We start from the raw sequence: 21,150 nt of genomic DNA on the forward strand, positions 1-21,150 counted from the left end.
CCTGCCGCTACACTGATTGCAAGTGAAGGCACAGTTTGGCAAAGTGCAAACCTAGGCACAAGGTTTGTCTCTGCCAAACAAGCCACAAGAGGTTTGCTGCCCTATGGTTTGGCATGTAACACTATGCCAAAGGTAAAGTAAAGGTGTTGCTGTGGTCTAAATAACCATGGTTGTTGTTGTAAAATGGCAAATGAATTAGTTTGTTTTATTCTTTTTGTAAACCACCATGAGTATATGGTTGAAGGTAAAGGTAAAGGATGCAGGTGGCGCTGTGGTCTAAACCAATGAGCCTCTTGGGCTTGCCAATCAGAAGGTCAGCAGTTCAAATCCCTGCGGCGGGGTGAGCTCCCGTTGCTCTGTCCCAGCACCTGCCAACTCCTGCATGCCAGTGCAAGTAGATAAATAGGTACCACTGGGGTGGGAAGGTAAACAGTGTTTCCGTGTGCTCTGGCTTCCATCAGTGTCCTGTTGCACCAGAAGCGATTTAGTCATGCTGGCCACATGACCCGGAAAGCTGTCTGTGGACAAACGCTGGCTCCCTCGGCCTGAAAGCGAGATGAGCGCTGCAACCCCATAGTCACCTTTGACTGTACTCAATCGCCCAGGGGTCCTTTACCTTTTTACCTTTTACTATGCCAAACCATAGTGAAACAGCAGCAGAATCAAGGGAGGAAATGAAGCAGCCTGCTTGCTGTCGCCAAGCTAGTTTGGGTTTAGTATTACATGTGAGCTGGGCCTAGGTAGAGCAGCAGCATCTACAAGCAATTCAGATACATCATAAGGACACTTATACATCAGATACATCATAAGGACAACTATGGAACCTGGTACATTGGCTTGATCCTGCACAACTGACAGCAGAAAAACAGTAATTACGTGTAGCAAAACGAGACTAGCTTGCCTCACCTACCAAAACCTAAGATGCAATTTTTTTTCTTATTTTTTTTCATCTCAACTAGTCATTTCTGCATATTCCAGAAGTCTGGCATGCAGTGAAAACTACGTACCGTCAACATCTTCCAATGCTTCGAATCAGTTCTGCTGCTTTAACAGCATTTGCTAAGTTTTTGAAACCTATACGTGCTATTTGCATGCTTTTGCATTCAGATGTGTGCTGATAATGCACTTCTGGCTACTTGCAAATATTTCCCTGTTTATGCCACAGGAAAGAGGAGCGAAGGATGCATTGCTTCATCTTGAAAAGCTAAATATGAATGGAACTCAAAAGGCTGAAAATGCAAAGCGCATTTCTTAAGTAGTAAGTGCCGCTGAAATCGGCGGGAATTGGTACTTCCAAGTGAGCATGTTTGGGATTAGGCTGAAAAGTATGTTTCGTAGGAAGCTTTGAGTGTGATCCAAAGTTCTGTGATGCAGTTTCTGTTTTTCAACAGAAGATGGCGCAAAGCATTCTAACTCTTCCCAAATGCTGGTTACTGCCATGCTCTGCTGATTCAGTGGGAGAATAATGTCTGTTCTGAAAGAGGCTATTTATATTCTGACCATGTGACTTGGCTCAAACTTCCGATCTTGTGCTCACTTTTTCCACCCGTGCAATAAAATTCTCTTGTTATCAGTCCACTTCTAAAGTTCTCTTGAGTTTAGGATGTTTTGTTTTGATACACCCTGTTTCTATAAATCTTTTATTTTTTTAAAAAAACCCTTTACATCTTTAAACCACTCTATACAATTCCCGTTTATTTTTCTCTGCTCTCTCTCTCTTTTAGAGAGAGGCGGGCCCATAACAATTTAGTACGTTATTAAATTGTGCTCCGCATTAATCTGGAGAACGGCCAAAGGTTCTTAATTTAGACTCCTGCAAAGATCCCTGGGTTACAATCCTTCTGCTTGCACAGCTCTCGGTTCAAAAGGCCTTCAAAGCACACTAAGCAGACCTGCTTTAATGTTTTATCTGTAAGACGGATATAACGACGTTCTCAAAAGGTACACAGAGGCTGCCTTGTGCACACTTACTCCCATAAAAATACCACCGAACACAGCAGGGCTTCTGAGAAAACGTGCTGAGAACCATGCAGCGAGGGAGACTTTTAGCACCTATGAATGCCGTTAATGCTGGACCCAAAGTGGAAAGTGTCAATGAGTTTGAGCTCAGTCATCACTTGCACCGAGATCCATGGAACCACGGCAGAAACAAGAAGCATGCTGGGTTTACTGAGAGTCAAGTCAAGTCAAACATCATAGCCCATCGGGTGCTTGATAAACCAACCAAATTCGTCTGCTTATTCTCAGTGGTGACCTTTCAAGAAGAACAGTGAAAAATGAAAGAGTGCTGGGAAAGTGTGCATGAAAAATGTCCAAATCTGAGATTAAAAAAAGTTGCACTGGGCAATAAAATTCTGCTTCTGAACTTAGTTCAATTTAGTTTCAATTCCATTGCATCAGAAGTTTAGAACTCTGCCGTTTGCTATTCCTAGCCCTCTTTATGGAGACAGAGGCCTTTCTCATATGGCCATAAATTTTAATGTTTAGTGTTTAATTTTACACACCATCCCCTGCCCCACCAAAAAAAGTACAGCCTTCATTAATAAGTACAATGGACCTTAAAAAGTGCTGAACTGTGAACTTGATGCACATTAACATCTTGCTTACTCTTCTGAATATAATCAGCCCATCCTCCAACCCTGATTATTTTGTAATTATTAGGTGGTGATGTCACAATCTGTATTGCGCAGAAAAGAACAGGGATCACTTAAGTCTTGTACACTGCTTAGAGATGACTGAAGTTAAGCGCTATATGAATTGTTTAAATAAATAAAATAATAAATTTAAATAAGTTGTGTTTAAGGGTAAGGACCTTAGAATGTCAAAAACACTTTTTTTGGGGGCAGACCAAGTAGTATCACGACAATAAAGACAAGAGCAAGACCAAATCTAATATCAACAATGAAACAGATTAGTGGTAGAATGTAGGTCTACTGACTTCCCCATTCTAAACATTTATGTTGCCATCAAGAGTGACTGCCATACTGTTGCACTGCACTCCATTTGTGATGGTGTGCTGGCATCACAAACCTCTGTTAGGCTACTCCACTTTCCCCGATCTTTAGCACTGAATCGGAACAAGCGACAATTGGGTTTTCTACGGAGGGCTGTTTGTTTCAATTTAGCACTAAACAGCGGGCTGTCTGTGAGAAAGCGGTGGAACAAGCAGATAATAGCTCAAACCCCAGCTTTTATGGCACGGGACGAGCAGAAGTGGAGACGCGTCCTTAGTTGTAGTTGGTCTCGTTGAGTGTTTTGTCTTGGATGCACCAAGGCCACGTCCAACACAGAGTTCATTAGCATGCCTATCTCTGTGCAAAATTCTGGCTCAACTCTTAGGTTTCGTAGACTAACAGTGCCACTGTGAAAAAAGCCCCGTTAGAAACAACTTATTTTTAAAAATAAATATAAACAACAACTTCTGATGAATGCAAATCAAACAAGGTTTCTCAACTTGAACTCAAGCAACTGGAAGAACTTTTTGTCATTTAAATGCACCACGTATGAAGTTTGTACTCAGGGGCTTTCAGACAAGTGTTTATTGTGGGATCTGTGCTCTTCATGCATGCATGCATGTTCACAGCATTCACACAATGCTGTAGAGATCAAAAAGCCAATCCACCCATTTAATCTGGTTTTACTGTTTTCTAAGGAAAATAACTTTGGAAAAACAAACTGTTGCCTGGAACCCATTTGTGATGGGTTTGCAAAATTAAGTCCTTGCCTCAGGAGGCAATTGTTCAGGAGTGAACGTTTGTGGAGTCAAACTCCTTTCATATTCAGCCGAGAAGCAATGAACTCAGGTCAGAAAAGCCATGAATTCAGACAACTGGGATCTTTAGCCTTCCATAAAACATTTTAATCCCACCCCCTGTCACAATCTCACATTCATTAGACTCACCGCCACTCTGCCTTGTTATGCAGGAATGAGTTGCATTGGTCTGGGAGGTTGCTATCATTTGACATAGAGTCCAAGATTGAAATGATCTGCTTGAAAGACGGTCTTTTCTGAGGGAGGAAAAGTACATATATTTTAGACATGACGAAAATACATTCTAGGACCACATTAACAATGGAATTCTCCCAGGAAAGCTGCAAGTGCAACACATATTGGTGACTAGATAATTATTATGTATATGCAATTCAAGGAGGAAAAAAATCTATAAAATGTAACTGGTGGTGTTTGTTTGTTTTTACACATGCAAAAAGAAATGTCTCAAAATTGTAGCAGAGCAAAAGACCTGAATGTACCTTCTATTTTTAGATATAATTTTATTATTCATGTGCAATGCCATGGTAACTAATGACTCCTAAACCTATTTTTGAATTTTTTCTCAAGCACAGATAATAGGATGGCGACTTCTCCAATTAAACTAATATGGAGACCAATGTTCCTTCCCTTCCCTCAGTGGCACCTCTGACAAGATCGAAATTTCTGCTTACAGCACACCATGTTTAATTCTAATTCTATTAATTCATATGAAAAGGCTGGTTCAAAGGGAGTCCGGCTTTGGTGAGGAGAAGAATTTGCAGATTTTAAGGTCTCTTCCGCTTCTTGAAGGTTTGAAATCCTAACCATGGATATAGCACATAAGTGCAAATAAATGTCGGAAGGACATCAGAATCTGCCATTTCCCAGTCTTCAAAAATGTTCCTGTGGGTTGTTCCTTTTGGTTTGATTTTATATGTTGTACCTGAGACTTCCAGGTGTAGGGTGGTGTATAAGAAAGAAAGAAAGAAAGAAAGAAAGAAAGAAAGAAAGAAAGAAATTTGCCTTATGCTGCATTTGAAACACCTTCCCATAAAGGCCATGTGGCAATAAATGTATGTAAAATGAAACTGCAGCCCTATAGGAAGGCTTCATACTACAGATTATACACTTGTATGGCAGGAACCCACGTTCTTGAGATAAAGTAAGGAAAATAAGTCCAGATATTTTTTTTAGAAAAAATAAGACTTTAAATATCAGTTTTACAAACACTAACCTTGTATGCCTCACAAGCATTGTATGCAAACACTGGCTTCCTATTCACTTCAAGGCTCAGTTCAATAGTGCTGGTTCTAACCTTTAAAGCCCTAATGGTTTAGGGAACTGCTTCTTCCCATATAGGCCTACCCAGAGACGCACTTTTGGTCCAACTTGGGATATTCAGTGATTGGGCATGAGAGAGCCTTTAGAAAGACAGGGTAGCAACTCTGAAATGTTCTTCTATTTAAAACCAATCAATATCTCTCTCTGTCAATTCTCTTTTGCCATACGTATTTGAAAACACTTATTTCAACAGGCTTTTTGCACGTAACTCCTAGTTTTATTGCTGCCAGTTTTATGTGTATGATTTTTACCCTTGCTTTTGTTTTCTTTAAAGTGTTATTTTGAGTTTGCTGTTACTGTTTTTAGTAAGTTGCACTTATATGTTTATGACGCTGTTGTATGGTTTTTATGAATATACTCTGGGCATGTTCAGTCAAAAAGTGGGACATAAATATTGATTATATTTGTGGCCTAAAATAAAAAAACCATGTTTTACAAAGCTCATACATTTGCTTCAGCATGAGGCCATTCTGATTAATCAAAAGCAAGCACACTACTTGTAATTACGTCTTTATTTCAGGGCCTAGAACAAGAATATGGATGAAAACTGAGGGAAATTATCAAAAATAAATACCAAAGTAGCACGCTACTTGTAATTACGTCTTTATTTCAGGGCCTAGAACAAGAATATGGATGAAAACTGAGGGAAAGCATCAAAAATAAGTACCAAAGTAGCACGCTACTTGTAATTACGTCTTTATTTCAGGGCCTAGAACAAGAATATGGATGAAAACTGAGGGAAAGCATCAAAAATAAGTACCAAAAATGTTTAACACATCAAGAGACTGCTTGTTTGTTGAAGTGACATTTAAAATAGTAATGGGGATTTTTTATTTTAATTGAAGTTTTCACAATACAATTACAAGAACAAACTAATCTACAAGAAATAAAGAAAACCTTCCTAGCGTGTGAGAACCCTGAGGCCCAGCACAATAAAGTAGCAGACAAGACTTGGAAAAGTTTTGTGTGCCCTCATGAGGCATGACAGTGACATTTCAATGTGAAAGTTAGCCACACAAATGCAGAATACAGTTGTGTTTTTCTTTCTTGTGGTGTGAAGCCTTTGTTCTGTAAAAGCACATAGGATTCACTTTACGCAGAAGTTACAAAAAGGACATGGAGTTATTTATAATATTTCAGTTTTGCATAGGTAAACAGAACATTTGTTGTCCACATCGTCAAATCAGGTCCTTGAAAATCATAAAATAGTAGTACGCAAGAGGTTTTTTTGGTTGAGTGTGCAAATTTATACAACTTTTTAACATCCTTGCCTCCCTGTGCCAATTCTAGCACTGTGGTTACAAGGCAGATTGGGTCAGAATGCAGTCCTGAAACAGAGAATGGGAAAATGTGCTCCACATAACCAAGGATGACCTGATTATTTCAAGTTTAAAAAGAAAAAAATACTGTCTCAGGCAAAGCAGTCATAAGTTCTTTGCATTTTCTTCTGCCTTCATTGCTTCCTTTGTTATGTTGAAAAAAAGTGGGGTAATTGTTGAAAACTGAAAAAGTCAGAGTTAAAATGTTTCTCGAGAGAGAGAGAGCATCGCCTCCGTTAGTCTGTCTGACAGACCCCAGACAAGGTTGAGACAAAAGGTTGAAACCAAAATGTGGATACATAATAAACGGATGATACACATTCTCTCTGCATCACGCCTGTAATTATACCATTTCTGCTAAAATTACAGATGCAGCAATTAAAACGTGCATTTTAATTCGAGTGCACAAAAACAATTAGGAACAATGCTGAGGTGTCTCTCCCAGGCAGATCCAAGTGATTTTCGCATTATAAAAGAGAGACAATTTCTTTATTTCAAATGTCAAACAACATTAAAAAAATGTCAAATGTATAACAAAAAGAGACAAGTGCTCTTCTATGCAAGAGCTGCCTATTCAACGTTTAGGTGAAGGGATCTCTTTGTCTGTCATTTCTGGTCCATCTTGCACACAATTGTAAGACAACTGCTTAGAGCTCAGCGGTTGCCGTTCCCCTCACCTCATCCCACGTCTATTCTGCATGTTCACACACAGCTATTTCCCTCAACTACTCCTGTAAAACCCACATTTTTAGGACCCTACTGTATAGTTTACAGTTAATCAGCTTGGAGCAGAAGGATAGCAATGGCAGCAGGTGCATTCTTGGCAGTATATGATTTCCACCTGTTGATATAATTCCATAATTGATTCCTAATGTAGAGTCCTAATGGCTTGCTTCAGTAGTTCATGCCTCCCTGTGGTTCCCACATGGGTAATGAGTGGCTACAGCCTCACAGCAATAAATGTGAATGAGGGCATGGAGGAAATACTCAATTCCTTTGCACCAACCATGGCATCCGCTGGTTCAAAGTACATCAGTCAATCCCAGTTTAGATTTGGAACAATGTACACCAGGACGGACTATTTCTGTTCTGCGTTAGTGTCACGTGTATTCAATGATGCATTCAATGTTTTATGCATTCTTTTTTTTAAGCAACGCAAAAATTGGCATGTAAAATTGTATGCATTTCCCTTGCCCCACCCAAAACGTATTTTTGTTCTATAACACTGTAGACATATTTTTGGAAAGGAAACTGCTTTTGCAAAACTTGGAGAAGCGTGTGATCTAATGGATAGCTGAGTTGTGTCTAGAACGGTTGAATTAGGTTGGCTTTCTTTAAAATGTGGGTCAAATGTCTCCACCCTGAATGGTAAATCCTTGTCAAGGGTAAAAATAATTATCATGGGATAAGCCAGAAATCAAGTGGATATCTCTTTAGTGATCACCAAAAATATATATGAATTAAGTGTAAAGTTAAGCATTTAAGCAAGATTTGAAATTACTCATCTAGTAGGGAAATATTGTATCAAATTACTATTAGCAATATAAGGTAAATAAATTCTGGGACCCTGAAAAGGAGTTGGTGGTTGTGGTCGTGGTCGTGGTCATGGTGAGGGGAGATGTAAAGTAGATCACTGTGCTCACTGTTGTTATGGTATTGTTGAGAAATGCTTTGGGCCATATGAAGAAGGTCAGTCTGCTTCAGGGCCTGCCAAACTTTTTAGGCCAGTGGGAACATTTGGAATTTTGAGGAAGTTCAATGGGCACCTGTCACAAAATGGCTGCCACAGCGTGTGCAACATAATACAGAATGGCTCTCTGTAGGATGTGGTGTAACAGAAAATGACTGCTGAACACAAATTGGCCACCACACCTAAACGAGCAGAAAAAGGGACAGGAACCCAAATTGTGTGGGCACGCTCCTTCCCCATTAGGCATCTTCAACAACGTGAAAAAGACATCTACATCAGGCAACACTGTGATCGCTCGTAAAAATAAACTCTTTCCTCTATTCAGAATGGAAGGGAGGGAGCGTGGGAGTTCAATCCTGACACCCAATGAAATGTGGGCATGTTTAAGGGGCACAGGCTATTCAATATAGGGAAAGATTTTTGAGGTAACATTTATCAAGACTTTTCAAGGGTGAAATTTAAAGAACTGGCAGGGATCCTGGCCTCTGCAGTGCCTGAATTCAACAGTTTATAAGGTAAAAGAAAATAGAACATCTGCTAACAAAATTTATAATAAATATATGATACAAAAAAGGAATTTGTTATAGTTTTATAATTATTATTGTATTTATGAAGTTTTGTTCATTGCTTAAATCCGATGATAATATACGCTTACCCAGATAATTCACAGGGCAATCCATTACATGAGTTCAGTGGGACTTACTCCCAGGTAAGTGCATATAGGATTGCAGGCTCTGTACCTGAAATCCTGGCTCCCTTAAACTTATCCAGTGTCAACAGAGAGGGTGGGTGGTACATGGAAATGAAATGAAATGAATACAAATGGAAAATTCTTATCTCACATTTAGTGTCCCATCTGCAACAGGAGGGTTTGGGGTTTGTTTTTGTTTTTTAAAACACAGTACAGTTAAAACACACAGTGGATAACAGTAAATAAATACCTTTGGATCTGCTTCCCAACACTGGAGCATCAATTCTGCAAAGCTTCCAGGGCAGCTGCTGGGAATGGTCAGTCTCTGTAATAGAAGCAAGACAACAGTTGGACAACCAAGGGACTAGAAATGAACAGCAGAAGATAAACCCCAGCTCCCATATGAAAGCAGATCTTCCAATGTTCTCAGTAAAAGAAAGAAAGAAAGAAACTATACCACAAAGTACAGGAATTAGCAAGCACTGGAATAGGCAAAAGCCCTGTAGAACAGATTGTTTTTGTTTGGAGACAAATCAAGCTGCCTCTGTGCCATTTCAAAGAGAGATGATCTTCTAGCACCAAGAATGATGGATCCTTTACCACTGAATTTTACAATTCATGGTTTGAGATAGGTCATCTATTATGTGCCACCCAGACCAATTCTATCCATTCTAGAGGTTTCCTCCTTGGAAGCAACCACACTCTTAATGTAACTTAAGAGAGTTTCTTACACTCACACAACAAGAATATGTTGTTTTATAAATAGATATGAAACTTCTGAATCTCTTCTCAATTCTGAGTGAGTATGAAGCAAACCTTATCCAGCATACTATCTCTGGAAAAGGAGAAAAGCCCTAAGATCTTACAATAATTCCATTCCTCAGTTTATAGTCTTCATTAATATACTATCCTCCTGCCTGGAAACCAGGCTCTTCAAAACTGTACTAGGGAAACTGTCCCATAATTTTATTCCTCTAATATTTTTAATTTCAAGCACAAGTCCACAGGTTCTTATTATGACTGTATATAGCTCTGTATATGTATTTCCCAAGGTTTTCCCAATTCTGCATCCCTTCATATATTTGAGATAGTATTCTTCCCACGCACAAGCTCAGTTTATTTGAACTACAGACCATAAACATCAAACGCAGTAGATATTATTTATTGTTCTTATTCCAATTAATCCTTCCTTGGGCAGTGCATGTTCAAGTATCTCACATTAGTTCTCATCAGCTGTTTTGTATGTGTACTAATATTTACTGGCGTCCATTAGCTATTTTGAACTAAAGTGCTAGATTGTGCTAAGCAGTCTTCTAACAAAGTTCCTACTTAACTGGAGCAATCCACTATCACTCCCAGTTAACCATGAATAATCCGAGTTGCATAAGAATCTAACTTCTGAACAAACGTTCTAGTGGATGAAAACTATCAGGATCAAGAAAGGCAAGATGAATCAAACACAGAGGTTTTAGAACCTGTTTATTGAATTATTAGTATTGTTGGGCTTTGCAGAGGTACCATGTAGATATTGTAGAGCTGTCATGATAACACACTTTCCTTAGCAAGGTATCCTACTATGGTCTCTGGCCAAAATAAGTGCTAAGATTCTCTTAAAAGTGAAATTGAAGAAGGCCTGAACCCACATCTAGTCAACCTCATCATTAGTTCAGCATTGGACTAAAGGAAGATGTTACAGTTGCTTATTAGAAAACTGAAGCAAATATACTTAAGCACAATTTTCCTGTGTGTATATATACTCCATTTTTTCTAGTAAATGGAACTTTTGAGTCGTTAAACTACTTCAGGGTTAATGCCATGGCAGAAGGAAGGGTTAAGTCATTTTTGATGCTTCAGAGAAACAACTGTACATGGCCTTAGATTTAGTAGGGTAAGAATGCTAAAGTCACCCTTCATCATACATTTATTGACGAACTGATGAAGCCATACAAGAAGCCTAATTAAGTATTGCAAGAATAACTAACATGTAAATACTCAAAGACCTTAAATAACAACATTATTCAAGAGTGGGAAGAAAACTCTCATATTGCAAATATTGACATAAGATTGAAATACTTACTGCCAACGTGAACAATTAGTAACCTAGCGACAGAAGGCAGACGCTGTGCCAAAAGCAGATTTGTGTACAAGCACAAAAACCTGATATCTTCATGCTGTGATCAACATATAAGAATGCGTCTACACACTTTCAGTAATGCAATTAGCTATCTAAAAAACCAACCTTTTCATTGAGAAAGATTCTATTGATTAACACAATTGACCCAATTATACAAAGCAATCAAATCTGAACTTCTGTCCACTCACGTTGCTCCCTAAGGTTGCCATGACCTGCACGCCACTTTGTCACGTAAGCTAAACAAAACAGATATCTATATAAGTGTAATGGGACCTTCAAGAATTTATGAACGGTTGTGTGTTAAAAGCAAGAATGAAATGCAAACTCAGGAAAGAATGCTATTGGGGGGGATAAAAAAAACCCATAAAATATACATAGCAAGTGCTAATCAAATATGCAATCATTAAATAATGAGTACAATAAATGTGAAAAACTTTTATACCAAAAGTATGTTCAAGAAGTCTACTTGGCATAAACAAAGTAGCAATGACACTTGATCCTCAGTCAAGTCATTTGCCTAAAAATACAACTGATAGTCTAGCAATGGCATTTGTCTGTAACCCTCGCTGTTCCAGGAGTTGGAAAATGAGTTACTAAAAGACATGTAATCATCACTTGCATCCATCTTACTTGAGTAGAATGTTATTTGTCAGGTAATATATAGGTAGCAGGTCCCAAAGAGTGTCATACTCTAATAAAAGTGACATTTCTAAGTAGTAATTTGATGTTAGATAATGACATCTCTAATATGAACTTTTATATTAGGATTGTGTTTTGGAGTTTAAAACATGTAAGTACCAAGAAAAACTCTAGTGGAATGAGGAAGAAGTCATTTAAAGAACTGATATTTCACTTAAGAGTCGGTATGGTTTAATGAACAGAGTACTGGACCTGGATTATGGAAATATGGGTTCAGATCCCCAGCTAGGAATCTCACGTGGTGGAACTGGGCAAATTGCCATTTCTCAGCCTAATCTATGTCACAGGGTTGTGAGGATAAAATGTGTGCTGGTCTAAACACATTCTAAATTGAGGAAGGATGCAAATTCTTCAGCATTCTTTTCGTAACCTACAGGATAGATGAGTCTGAAAGTCTTAATTATTACTCATTAAAGGTAAAGGACCCCTGACAGTTAATAAACAGTGTACTTCCACAATCAACCATTCTAAGGGTTGTAATCTGCTCTAACTATAACAAGAGAGAAATTCTGCCTGGGACAAAAGTGAGGTTTAGTTGTTCTCTCACCATAGCGAAAACTTTAGGTCACAAAGCAAATCCAGAGCAATCTGCTTTCCACAAAAAACATTGGGAACTGTAGGTTAACTCCTCAGAGAGCTACAGTTCCCAGCACCCTTTAACTACAGTTCTCTGGAGGACGTAATGAACTTTTAAATTGTGTTACATGTGCTTTAAAAGGGCAACAAACATAGTTTGCAGACTGACGGCTGAGAGGGAACTTGGAACTCAGGGCCCATCTAAATTATGTATTTACAGCAGTACCATACCACTTTATAAACAGTCATGGCTTTCCCCCAAGGAATCCTGGGAAATATTAGTTGTTAAGACTTCCGTGAGTTGTTAGGGGACCCCTATTCCCTTCACAGAGCTACAATTCCCAGAGTTCCCTGGTAAGAGAGATTAACTGGTAACCATTCTGGGAAGTGTAGTTCTTGGAGAGAGACAGGGGTCCCCTAACAATTCACAGCATCCTTAACAAACTAACAGTGCCCAGGATTCTTTAGGGTATGATACTGATTTGTGTATAGTACAGATGGGACCTTCGAGACATACAGAGTTGATCCAATTCTGTCCAGCAGGGACTTCTATCAGCAAACGTTTGCCTCTCCTATGCACCCCCCCCCACTACCTTCTATGCTGTTCTGAGGGTCCCCCAACCCTCTGGAGCAGATCTAGAGGGCATAGAGTGAGGGTGGAAATTGGCAAAAACCACCTCTCTCCTTCTCCTCTCTCCCACTTTATGTCGACAAAAGTCTCTAGTGTCATGTGATTCTGTCTGCATAGAAACACCATACAGCACTTAACCAATTTATTAGGATTTTTTAAAACGTTAGAAAGAAACACAAATATTTCACAGCTTTAATAAGCAGGCAACAATTTGACATCATATTTTTTAAAAAACAAACAGAAAACAAAAACAGAATCAGTACGGTAATCTTACCCAGTGACATTAGTTTCCAAACGTCACTGTAGTGTTCTATTCAAAAACATGGGCACCATAACTTTTGCTCTATTGTCCGGACACTAAAAATTACATAACGCCTCAATGACCATTAGAGGTTTTTATTCATCATTTCCAGTCCACTGAAGAAATTGGCAGGCCTTGCTTTCCATTAAAATCAAAGTCAGCACTCATATATTTAACATTATTCCCTTACATTCCCTCTTCTACGTAAACTTCAGACTGAATAGTCAATCTAGATAAAGTTCAATAGTTCTATGTTCCATTTATTTCAACAGAGAGAACGTTGAGCACTGGAACCAATGAGGTTTTTAAAGTGCCTAATTTTGGCTGGATCATGTCCATACTAAGCAGAGCAGCAATCTAAGTGGTCAACATGGTATACACTATACATCTTATATACCAGATTCCCGTATCCAACTATGAAACCAAAGCACTGGTGAATCTGGAGGCAATTTGTGTCTCGATCGCCTCGTCCCCAAGGGAAGAAATATTGTGCTGAACCAATAAGCTTTTCTTCACGCTTAGAAATGGAACAGATACAGATTACACCTTATTATTCTAAACTTATACTGTAGGAAGTTACAAGCATAAGGTTGTTCTGAATTAAGGAAAGATTCCCAACTAAGTTGAATTCCCGGACAGGACAGCCAACCTAACATTCAATAACAACTTTTAAAAGGCAGAAGGTGGTTTAAACATTAATTCACTCCCACCTGTATTTCTAGGAATATTTTCTCCCCTAATAAGTCTTTAAAGAGTCTAAAACCATTGGGGAAGCCAGCTATATATATAAAAGAATTCAAGAAGCCGAGCTGTCGCTTTTTAGCCAAGTAGCTTTTTATTAAGTAACGTACCCACAACCTTCCAGTCTGCCTAGATAGAGGATTTCCATACTTGGTGTGTGACACAGCCACAACTTTAATTTTTTTCCCCTTTAGTGGGGGGAAAGAAAGAAAAACCGGTACTTCGTGTCTTTGACATCAAGGAGCCATGCGTTCAAATAAACGCTCACATGTTCAACTACCTGAAAGCCTCAATTTGTAGGAAGAAGAAAAGCAACGCTGGGGACCCTGTACAAAGGGTGTTTACGCCACTGAAGTTCTTTTGAAATGGAAAGACACCGCATGAGGAAGCTTGCAACTATGGCAGAGCCTTACCAGTACCAGTGAGGATCTCATCTTCAATGTAGCCGAGAACGTAGGTGGCAAAACTGTAATTTCCCTCTTTTTTAAACTATTTTTTCTTCTTTTATTTTTGAAATCCTCATCTAAGTGGCAGTTTCTTGTACTATAGTGACTCCTGCTGGGAGAGTTAAGTTGAAGTAGCTGAAGGTCTCTTACAGATATATCAACTCCCGGCCAGTATAAAGATGTCCTAAACGCAGGAGATGGAGTTAAACTGTTCCCCTACCTTGGACGCAATGGCTTCTTTCATCACTAAGAACAAACCCCTAGGTTTTACAATTGAGACTGAGAAACTAGTACAGTACTTGTACAATTTTTGATCTACAGCATCACGATGTGAAGCTGCAACAATTAGATGTAAAGGGTCCATTCATGAGGAATAACATCACTTTGACCCTTTGTGTTAGCTCCTACTGCTAATCTTTCCATACGCGTGAACTTACTTTCAATTTGAAGAAGATGAAAAAGTCTTTTGCAAAACCCAACACTGTTTTCTGATCTATGTACCTGAATGTAGAAACGTAGTCTTACCTCGTTTTTTTCCACTACAAGCCAAGCTACTTGTAATCCTTCCAAGCCTTTAAAGGGGACCTCCCTTGTTAGCATCTCCCAGAGAACCTGGAATAGAAAAAAAGGAAAGAATTTTTATTTCTGTACTTTGTATTTTAAATACATTATTAAGCCTTGATACAGCACTATCTGTATCCAATTACCAGGCAACCAGAGTCCATTTGCAGGAACATGGACATATATTTGTGTGGAGGATCCCCACACTAAATTAAATTTGAATATTTCTCAGTTTTTTTATGATAAAGGGAAGTGTGGGGTTATATTTTGGTTGTAAAATACACAAGGCTGAAATCTTTCTTTGCTCCTCAGTTGCTCAAGTCTGGTGGTTGAGACTTGCTTCTGCCTCCGTCCATTTATTCTTCCACTAAAATGTCCAAACTGATGCCTGTGTACGTGCACACGGTTATTTCGTTAGTTGCTGTCTTCTTTTGTGCAGCCAAGCACATTATACAAATCTCGGTCTAGTTTATCCAGTCCTGGTGCATCATCTCTGATAAGGACAGCTATGCAAATGGAGATGAAGAAGAACTTCCATGAAGAAAGGGTGAGGAAGTCATAGAAATGAAGTTTGGGGGAAACCAACTCTGTTGGGCATGGGATAATTCACTTTGCATGAAACGACTTCTGATTCAGAAGCAGTAAATAAAAATCAAACCATAAGGAAAAAACAACAGTGAATAGATATTCAAGGTCATTCAAGGCAACCAGAAAAAACACAAGTAGTGAGCCACAGTAAGCTGCTATGTATGCAAACCCTGCTTTTTCTTTTTCTTTTTTAATACTACTACTCCAGAAGTTTGATGAACAAAGCTCACGGGAGTTTTAGTCTTTAACTCAGGAGCATATGCATGGCTCCCAAAATGTTACTGGCAATGGCAGCTGAGGCTTCCCAAGAAAACAGGACTACCTGTTCTCCATACATTGTGCTGGAGAAACATTACGAGCCCAGTGGATTGCTAGCTTCCAATTCTAGTTAGGAAAGAAGTCTGGGTGTTTTGCATGGCTGAACAACTATCTTAAAAAGCTGGATTAAAAGAAGTGTCTCTCTCACTCACTCTATAAATAGGTTTTCATATCCAAGGCAACACATGCTCAGTGTAATGAAGACGAATCTTACTGGATCTACATTTCTAAAGGGAAATTTATTACACGAAACCCCTGCAATTAAATATATATACAAATTCACTGGTAAAAGGAATCCTGTTGAACTGATATTTAAATTGAATATGCTGTGACAATTTCAGAGTTATCATCATTATCCCATAAGCATCTCCCCTATCAGGTAGAAAGACTGCATTTTATTTTCTGCCTCATGCAGAAGGATATGTCTACTCATGGGAGCACAGGCATTTCTAATGGCTAAGGAACTATTGGACAGACCACAGGAATCCTAAGACTTGATATGGCATTTAGATAGGTAGGCCAACTATGTGTTAAACAGTCTGACTGCAAACTCATTTACTTACAAGTATATTTCATTCATTTAAGTGGAAGCCCCTTGTAGACAAGTTGCAGTACAATCCTAGGACCTGTTATCTCACAGATACAAGCCCCATTGTTTCCCACAGAACTTACAACCAAGTAAGGCTTCAAGGGATTTTTATCCTAAAGTGCCCCGGTCTCATGAAATTGTTTGCCAAATCTCAAAAAGTTATGTGAATTATAGGAAAAACTAACTAATATATGCAATCCTTCCTAATGTTCTTGTGATTTATTCAGAAGAGGCAACTTCAAGTTGACCAAGGAAAAAACTATGGACCTATGGATTGACAGCATTATATTGTACTATGGTGGGAAAATGCTCCCCCCCCCCCACCTTAACATTGTAAATAGAAGATAGAAAACAATATAATAGTTCAATGAATACAACCCATTCTGGCAGGGGAAAACCCAGGGAAAAAATAAATAAAAGAAAGGCCATGGATTCTGCCAGCAGAATGCCATTTCTCGACATCTTCACTCTTTTACATTTGAAAAGGATTCTACTCTTTGTTATCAGAATTTCAGCTGCACTTCAACGGATGAAAAGCAGATGTCTGTCTAGCACAAAAGCCACTTGTAAGTGCTCTAAATTGTGATACCAGGCTGTTCAAAACTTGTATTTATGGATGGGATTGTTTAAAAAGAAAAATAGACACGATTTTCATGGATTAATTCTTTATCTTCAAAACACATTGTTGGCGTAAAGGGTTGTGGCTTGGAGAAGTTGAAGACCTAGAAAGCTTGGCTGAACCGATGGCTGGAGAATGTAAGCCAGTGCACTACTAATGGTGCAAATCTACGCACTTGTAGACACAGTTCCACTGAGTTTAACGGGGTTTACGCGTACGTAAATGGGTTAAGAATTGCAGTCTAATCCCAACCCCACTTACTTGGAAATAATTTCGATGGAATTAAATAGACTTTACTTCTGAAGAGACATGGTTAGGACTGAACGGCAAAACTTCTATCTAGATCAGAAATTAAATGCACCCAAGCATATCCTTGTTTAATCTATAAATATTTAACTAAGCGCCAACGTGCAAATTTTTCATGCGGAGGGTTAACAGTGTAGTCAAATGCACAAGTAGTGAGCCAACATGAAGTTCCTTTGTGTGCTCTTTCAATGTTATACTTTCAGGTAATTTTTCAAGTTACTTTCATTGTGGGGGAAATCCAAGCTGGAAAAGAGAAACTCTCTGAACTGAACTTGCACATATCTGCCATTGTGATATAACAACTTGTCCTATTTAAACCAGTCTAAAGATGGGATAAAGATTAAGGCACTTATTCCTAACAAACAATCTTTATTACGGTCCAGAGACCAACATACAAGATCTTGGAAGCACCATTGGCACTTATTCCTATACCTGAACTTCATCCCTCCATTGAGATGGATTTCCTCTGAAAACAATGCCTAAATTACAGATTAAGTTAACTGTTCAGTAAGAAATCAATGTAATCCAAGTTAGTCATGGCGTCTAACTTTTCACACTGATTTCAAAGGCACCCATATGCTATATGAACTATATGAATTCAACCCTATGTCTTCAGAAGTTATGATTTTCTGAGTGAGAATGAAAAACTGACCGGCATTGGTGGCTTTAAGCTTTGTGGCTCAATGGATCAGTGGAGCGTGGATCAATGGGATTGGGTGAAGAGTCCTCCTCACTGTGGCATGTTGTAAGTGGTATTGGGCTTTGGGACCCAATATTTTTTCCTCATCCCTTCCCCAATCTCCTTACTTTATATTGAGGGGAATGTCTGCCCTAGGAGAGTCTTTCCTAACCCAGGTCACTGAACCCATTAGTCAAAACAAAAAAAATTCCTTCCAGTAGCACCTTAAAGACCAACTAAGTTAGTTCTTGGTATGAGCTTTCGTGTGCATGCACACTTCTTCAGATACACTGAAACAGAAGTTGCCAGATCCTTCTATATAGTGAGAAGGTGGGGAGGGGTATTACTCAGAGGGGGGTGGGAATGGGTGATTGGCAGATAGCTGTGATGAGTCTGTTGACGACCCTTAACGACTGCAGTAGGTCTTACAGGAAAAAGCAAGGGGTGAGAAGGTGAAAAATGGCTTTCTCACCCCTTGCTTTTTCCTGTAAGACCTACTGCAGTCGTTAAGGGTCGTCAACAGACTCATCACAGCTATCTGCCAATCACCCATTCCCACCCCCCTCTGAGTAATACCCCTCCCCACCTTCTCACTATATAGAAGGATCTGGCAACTTCTGTTTCAGTGTATCTGAAGAAGTGTGCATGCACACGAAAGCTCATACCAAGAACTAACTTAGTTGGTCTTTAAGGTGCTACTGGAAGGAATTTTTTTTGTTTTGACTATGGCAGACCAACACGGCTACCCATCTGTAACTGAACCCATTAGTTTAGTCTTAAGAAGAGTGGGGAGCAATTTTCTAAAGATCTCTGCCATGGGTGGCAAAGACAACCACCCACAATAAGTATTTATTGTTGTTAGTATCAGTTCTAACACTAATAATTATTAGTGTTGTTGTTAGTGCTATGGGCAGGGGTACCTTTACCTTTACCTTTTTGTTAGTGCTATGGTTTGTTACTGGTTATGAGTGCTATGGTTTGTTCCTGGGTCCTTGGTATTTGTCCTATCAGGATTGGAGAGTAATATCTGAACAGGACGCATGACAGAGAAACATAGGCAAAACATGCACCACAAGAATCATGTTGAAGAAAAGATGTCAACAAAGCGTGTCTGTGTGCAAGAGAATGGGCATCCAAGAAGGCACATGCGCAGAAATACTGAGGCAGCTGTAAAGGAATGAGCACACAAGTACACATTCAAGAGATTTGTGCGCCTTGTATGTCTGTCAGTGTGCTGACAGAGCTTCCTGCATCTGTCTTTTTGAGGGGAGGGTATTTTATAGATTGTTACGAATTGCATGTGTTTTTGTATTAACACGTTGATATCACAATGTATTTATGTTTAAGGTTTTTAAATGCAGTCGTATCTTGGAAGTCGAATGGAATCCGTTATGGAAGTCCATTCGACTTCTAAAACATTCAGAAACCAAAGTGCGGCTTCCGATTGGCTGCAGGAAGCTCCTGCAGCCAATCGGAAGCCGCAGAAGCCCAGTTGGACGTTCAGGTTCCAAAGAATGTTCGCAAACCGGAACACTCACTTCCAGGTTTGTGGCGTTCGGGAGCCAAAACATCCAAGTACCAAGGCGTTCAGAATCCAAGGTACGACTGTACACTGCAAGCCGCTCGAAGGACTCTGTGTGACACGTGACTACCAATTCTAAATGTTTTTAAAAATATTACAACCAGCACTATCTTTTCCTGGCTTTGTGTTAGATGAGACTTGAAAGGCCAGCTAGATAGCCTCTCCAAAGATAATTTTTTTGAACGTGTATGGCAGTGTACAAAGAAATAGGCTACTCACCACACCATATGAATAAGTGTCACATGTTTCAGATACTGGCAGACTCTGGATAACTTCTGGAGCCATCCAAGGAAAGGTACCAACCAGAGACATGTGTGTTGTATGGGAGTGGAATCTTGAAGCACCAAAATCGCATATCTAGAAAAAGCAGTATATAAACAAAAATGAGCATCCACATTTTTTTGAGCTGGGAAACAACTATGATGCAAAATACGGTGCAACAGCAAATAAACTTTATAGGTGCTTTATATTTTCCTACCTTTAATACTCCATCACCAGCTATGACCACTGAAAATTTAAAAAGAAAGAAAGAAGGGTAAGAAGAAATTACATGACAAATATTTACATTATTTAATGATGATGGGCTTGTACATACTGGAAAGCACAGTTCATATCATTTCTCTAGCTGAATCGTCTGGCAATAAATCTAACTGACACTGAAATATCTCATACTGAATTGTCCATGGCCACCAAAGAAATATTGATATTAGGGTTGATAGCTTACTGAGAGTAAACTCAGCGCGTTATGACAGTGGAAAAGAAAGTACTCAGTGTCAAAAATTATTGAGGAGCGAGACTGTAAAACTGTCGGATATTATAATGCCATGTCATATAAATCTATACTGTAGACATGGCACCTGGCATATTCAGACTACCACAGAGCAGGAGGTGTCAGATAAGGACAGCCAATATGATCTAGCAATTGGAGCACCTACTCTCAACAAAAAATCTAAAATATTCACAGTATTATAGTTTAGGGAGAAAAGAAGACGACTGAGTGAGAAAATGACGTGGGTTTATAAAATTATGTAAACTGTTGAAGAGAGTGAACAGAGGGATCTATCTATCAATCATCTATCTATCATCTATCTATCATCTATCTATCTATCTATCTATCTATCATCTATCTATCTATCTATATATCATCTATCATCTAATAACACTCAGAATATTAGGATTTGGGATCAATTTACATGTAAAGGATAAATCTTTACACATAGCATAATTAACATAGTATACACACAACCACATAGCTTTAAAGTAGATTAGAAGACATTAACAGTTTATAGGTAAAAAGTAAAGGTAAAGGACCCCTGGACGGTTAAGTCCAGACAAAGGCGACTATGGGGTTGCAGTGCTCATCTTGCTTTCAGGCTGTGGGAGCCAGCGTTTGTCCATAGCAGCTTTCTGGGTCATGTGGCCAGCATGACTAAACCACTTCTGGCGCAATGGAACACCGTGACGGAAATCAGAGCGCACAGAGACGCCATTTACCTTCCTGCTGCTCCTATTTATCTATTAGTGCTAGTATGCTTTTGAACTGCTAGGTTGGCAGAAGCTGGGACAGAGCAACGAGAGCTCACCCTGT

At 39.1% G+C, this 21,150-nt stretch overlaps 1 protein-coding gene across 4 annotated transcripts in view; it reads right to left on the bottom strand.

Moving 5' to 3' along the window:
* MAP3K20 (mitogen-activated protein kinase kinase kinase 20) overlaps positions 1-21,150 on the bottom strand; it is a 108,308-nt gene that overhangs the window by 47,966 nt on the left and 39,192 nt on the right. For all 4 annotated transcript variants that reach the window (XM_077916970.1, XM_028749518.2, XM_077916968.1 and 1 more), the window contains exons 6-10: positions 20,041-20,069; positions 19,782-19,919; positions 14,846-14,932; positions 9,043-9,117; positions 3,902-4,008 (exon numbers count right to left, since the gene is read on the bottom strand). In XM_077916970.1, coding sequence (XP_077773096.1) covers positions 3,902-4,008; positions 9,043-9,117; positions 14,846-14,932; positions 19,782-19,919; positions 20,041-20,069 — 436 coding nt within the window. The remainder of the gene's footprint in view (positions 1-3,901; positions 4,009-9,042; positions 9,118-14,845; positions 14,933-19,781; positions 19,920-20,040; positions 20,070-21,150) is intronic.

The sequence above is a fragment of the Podarcis muralis genome, chromosome 1 (genome assembly GCF_964188315.1).
Source record: "Podarcis muralis chromosome 1, rPodMur119.hap1.1, whole genome shotgun sequence".
Taxonomy (NCBI): domain Eukaryota; kingdom Metazoa; phylum Chordata; class Lepidosauria; order Squamata; family Lacertidae; genus Podarcis; species Podarcis muralis.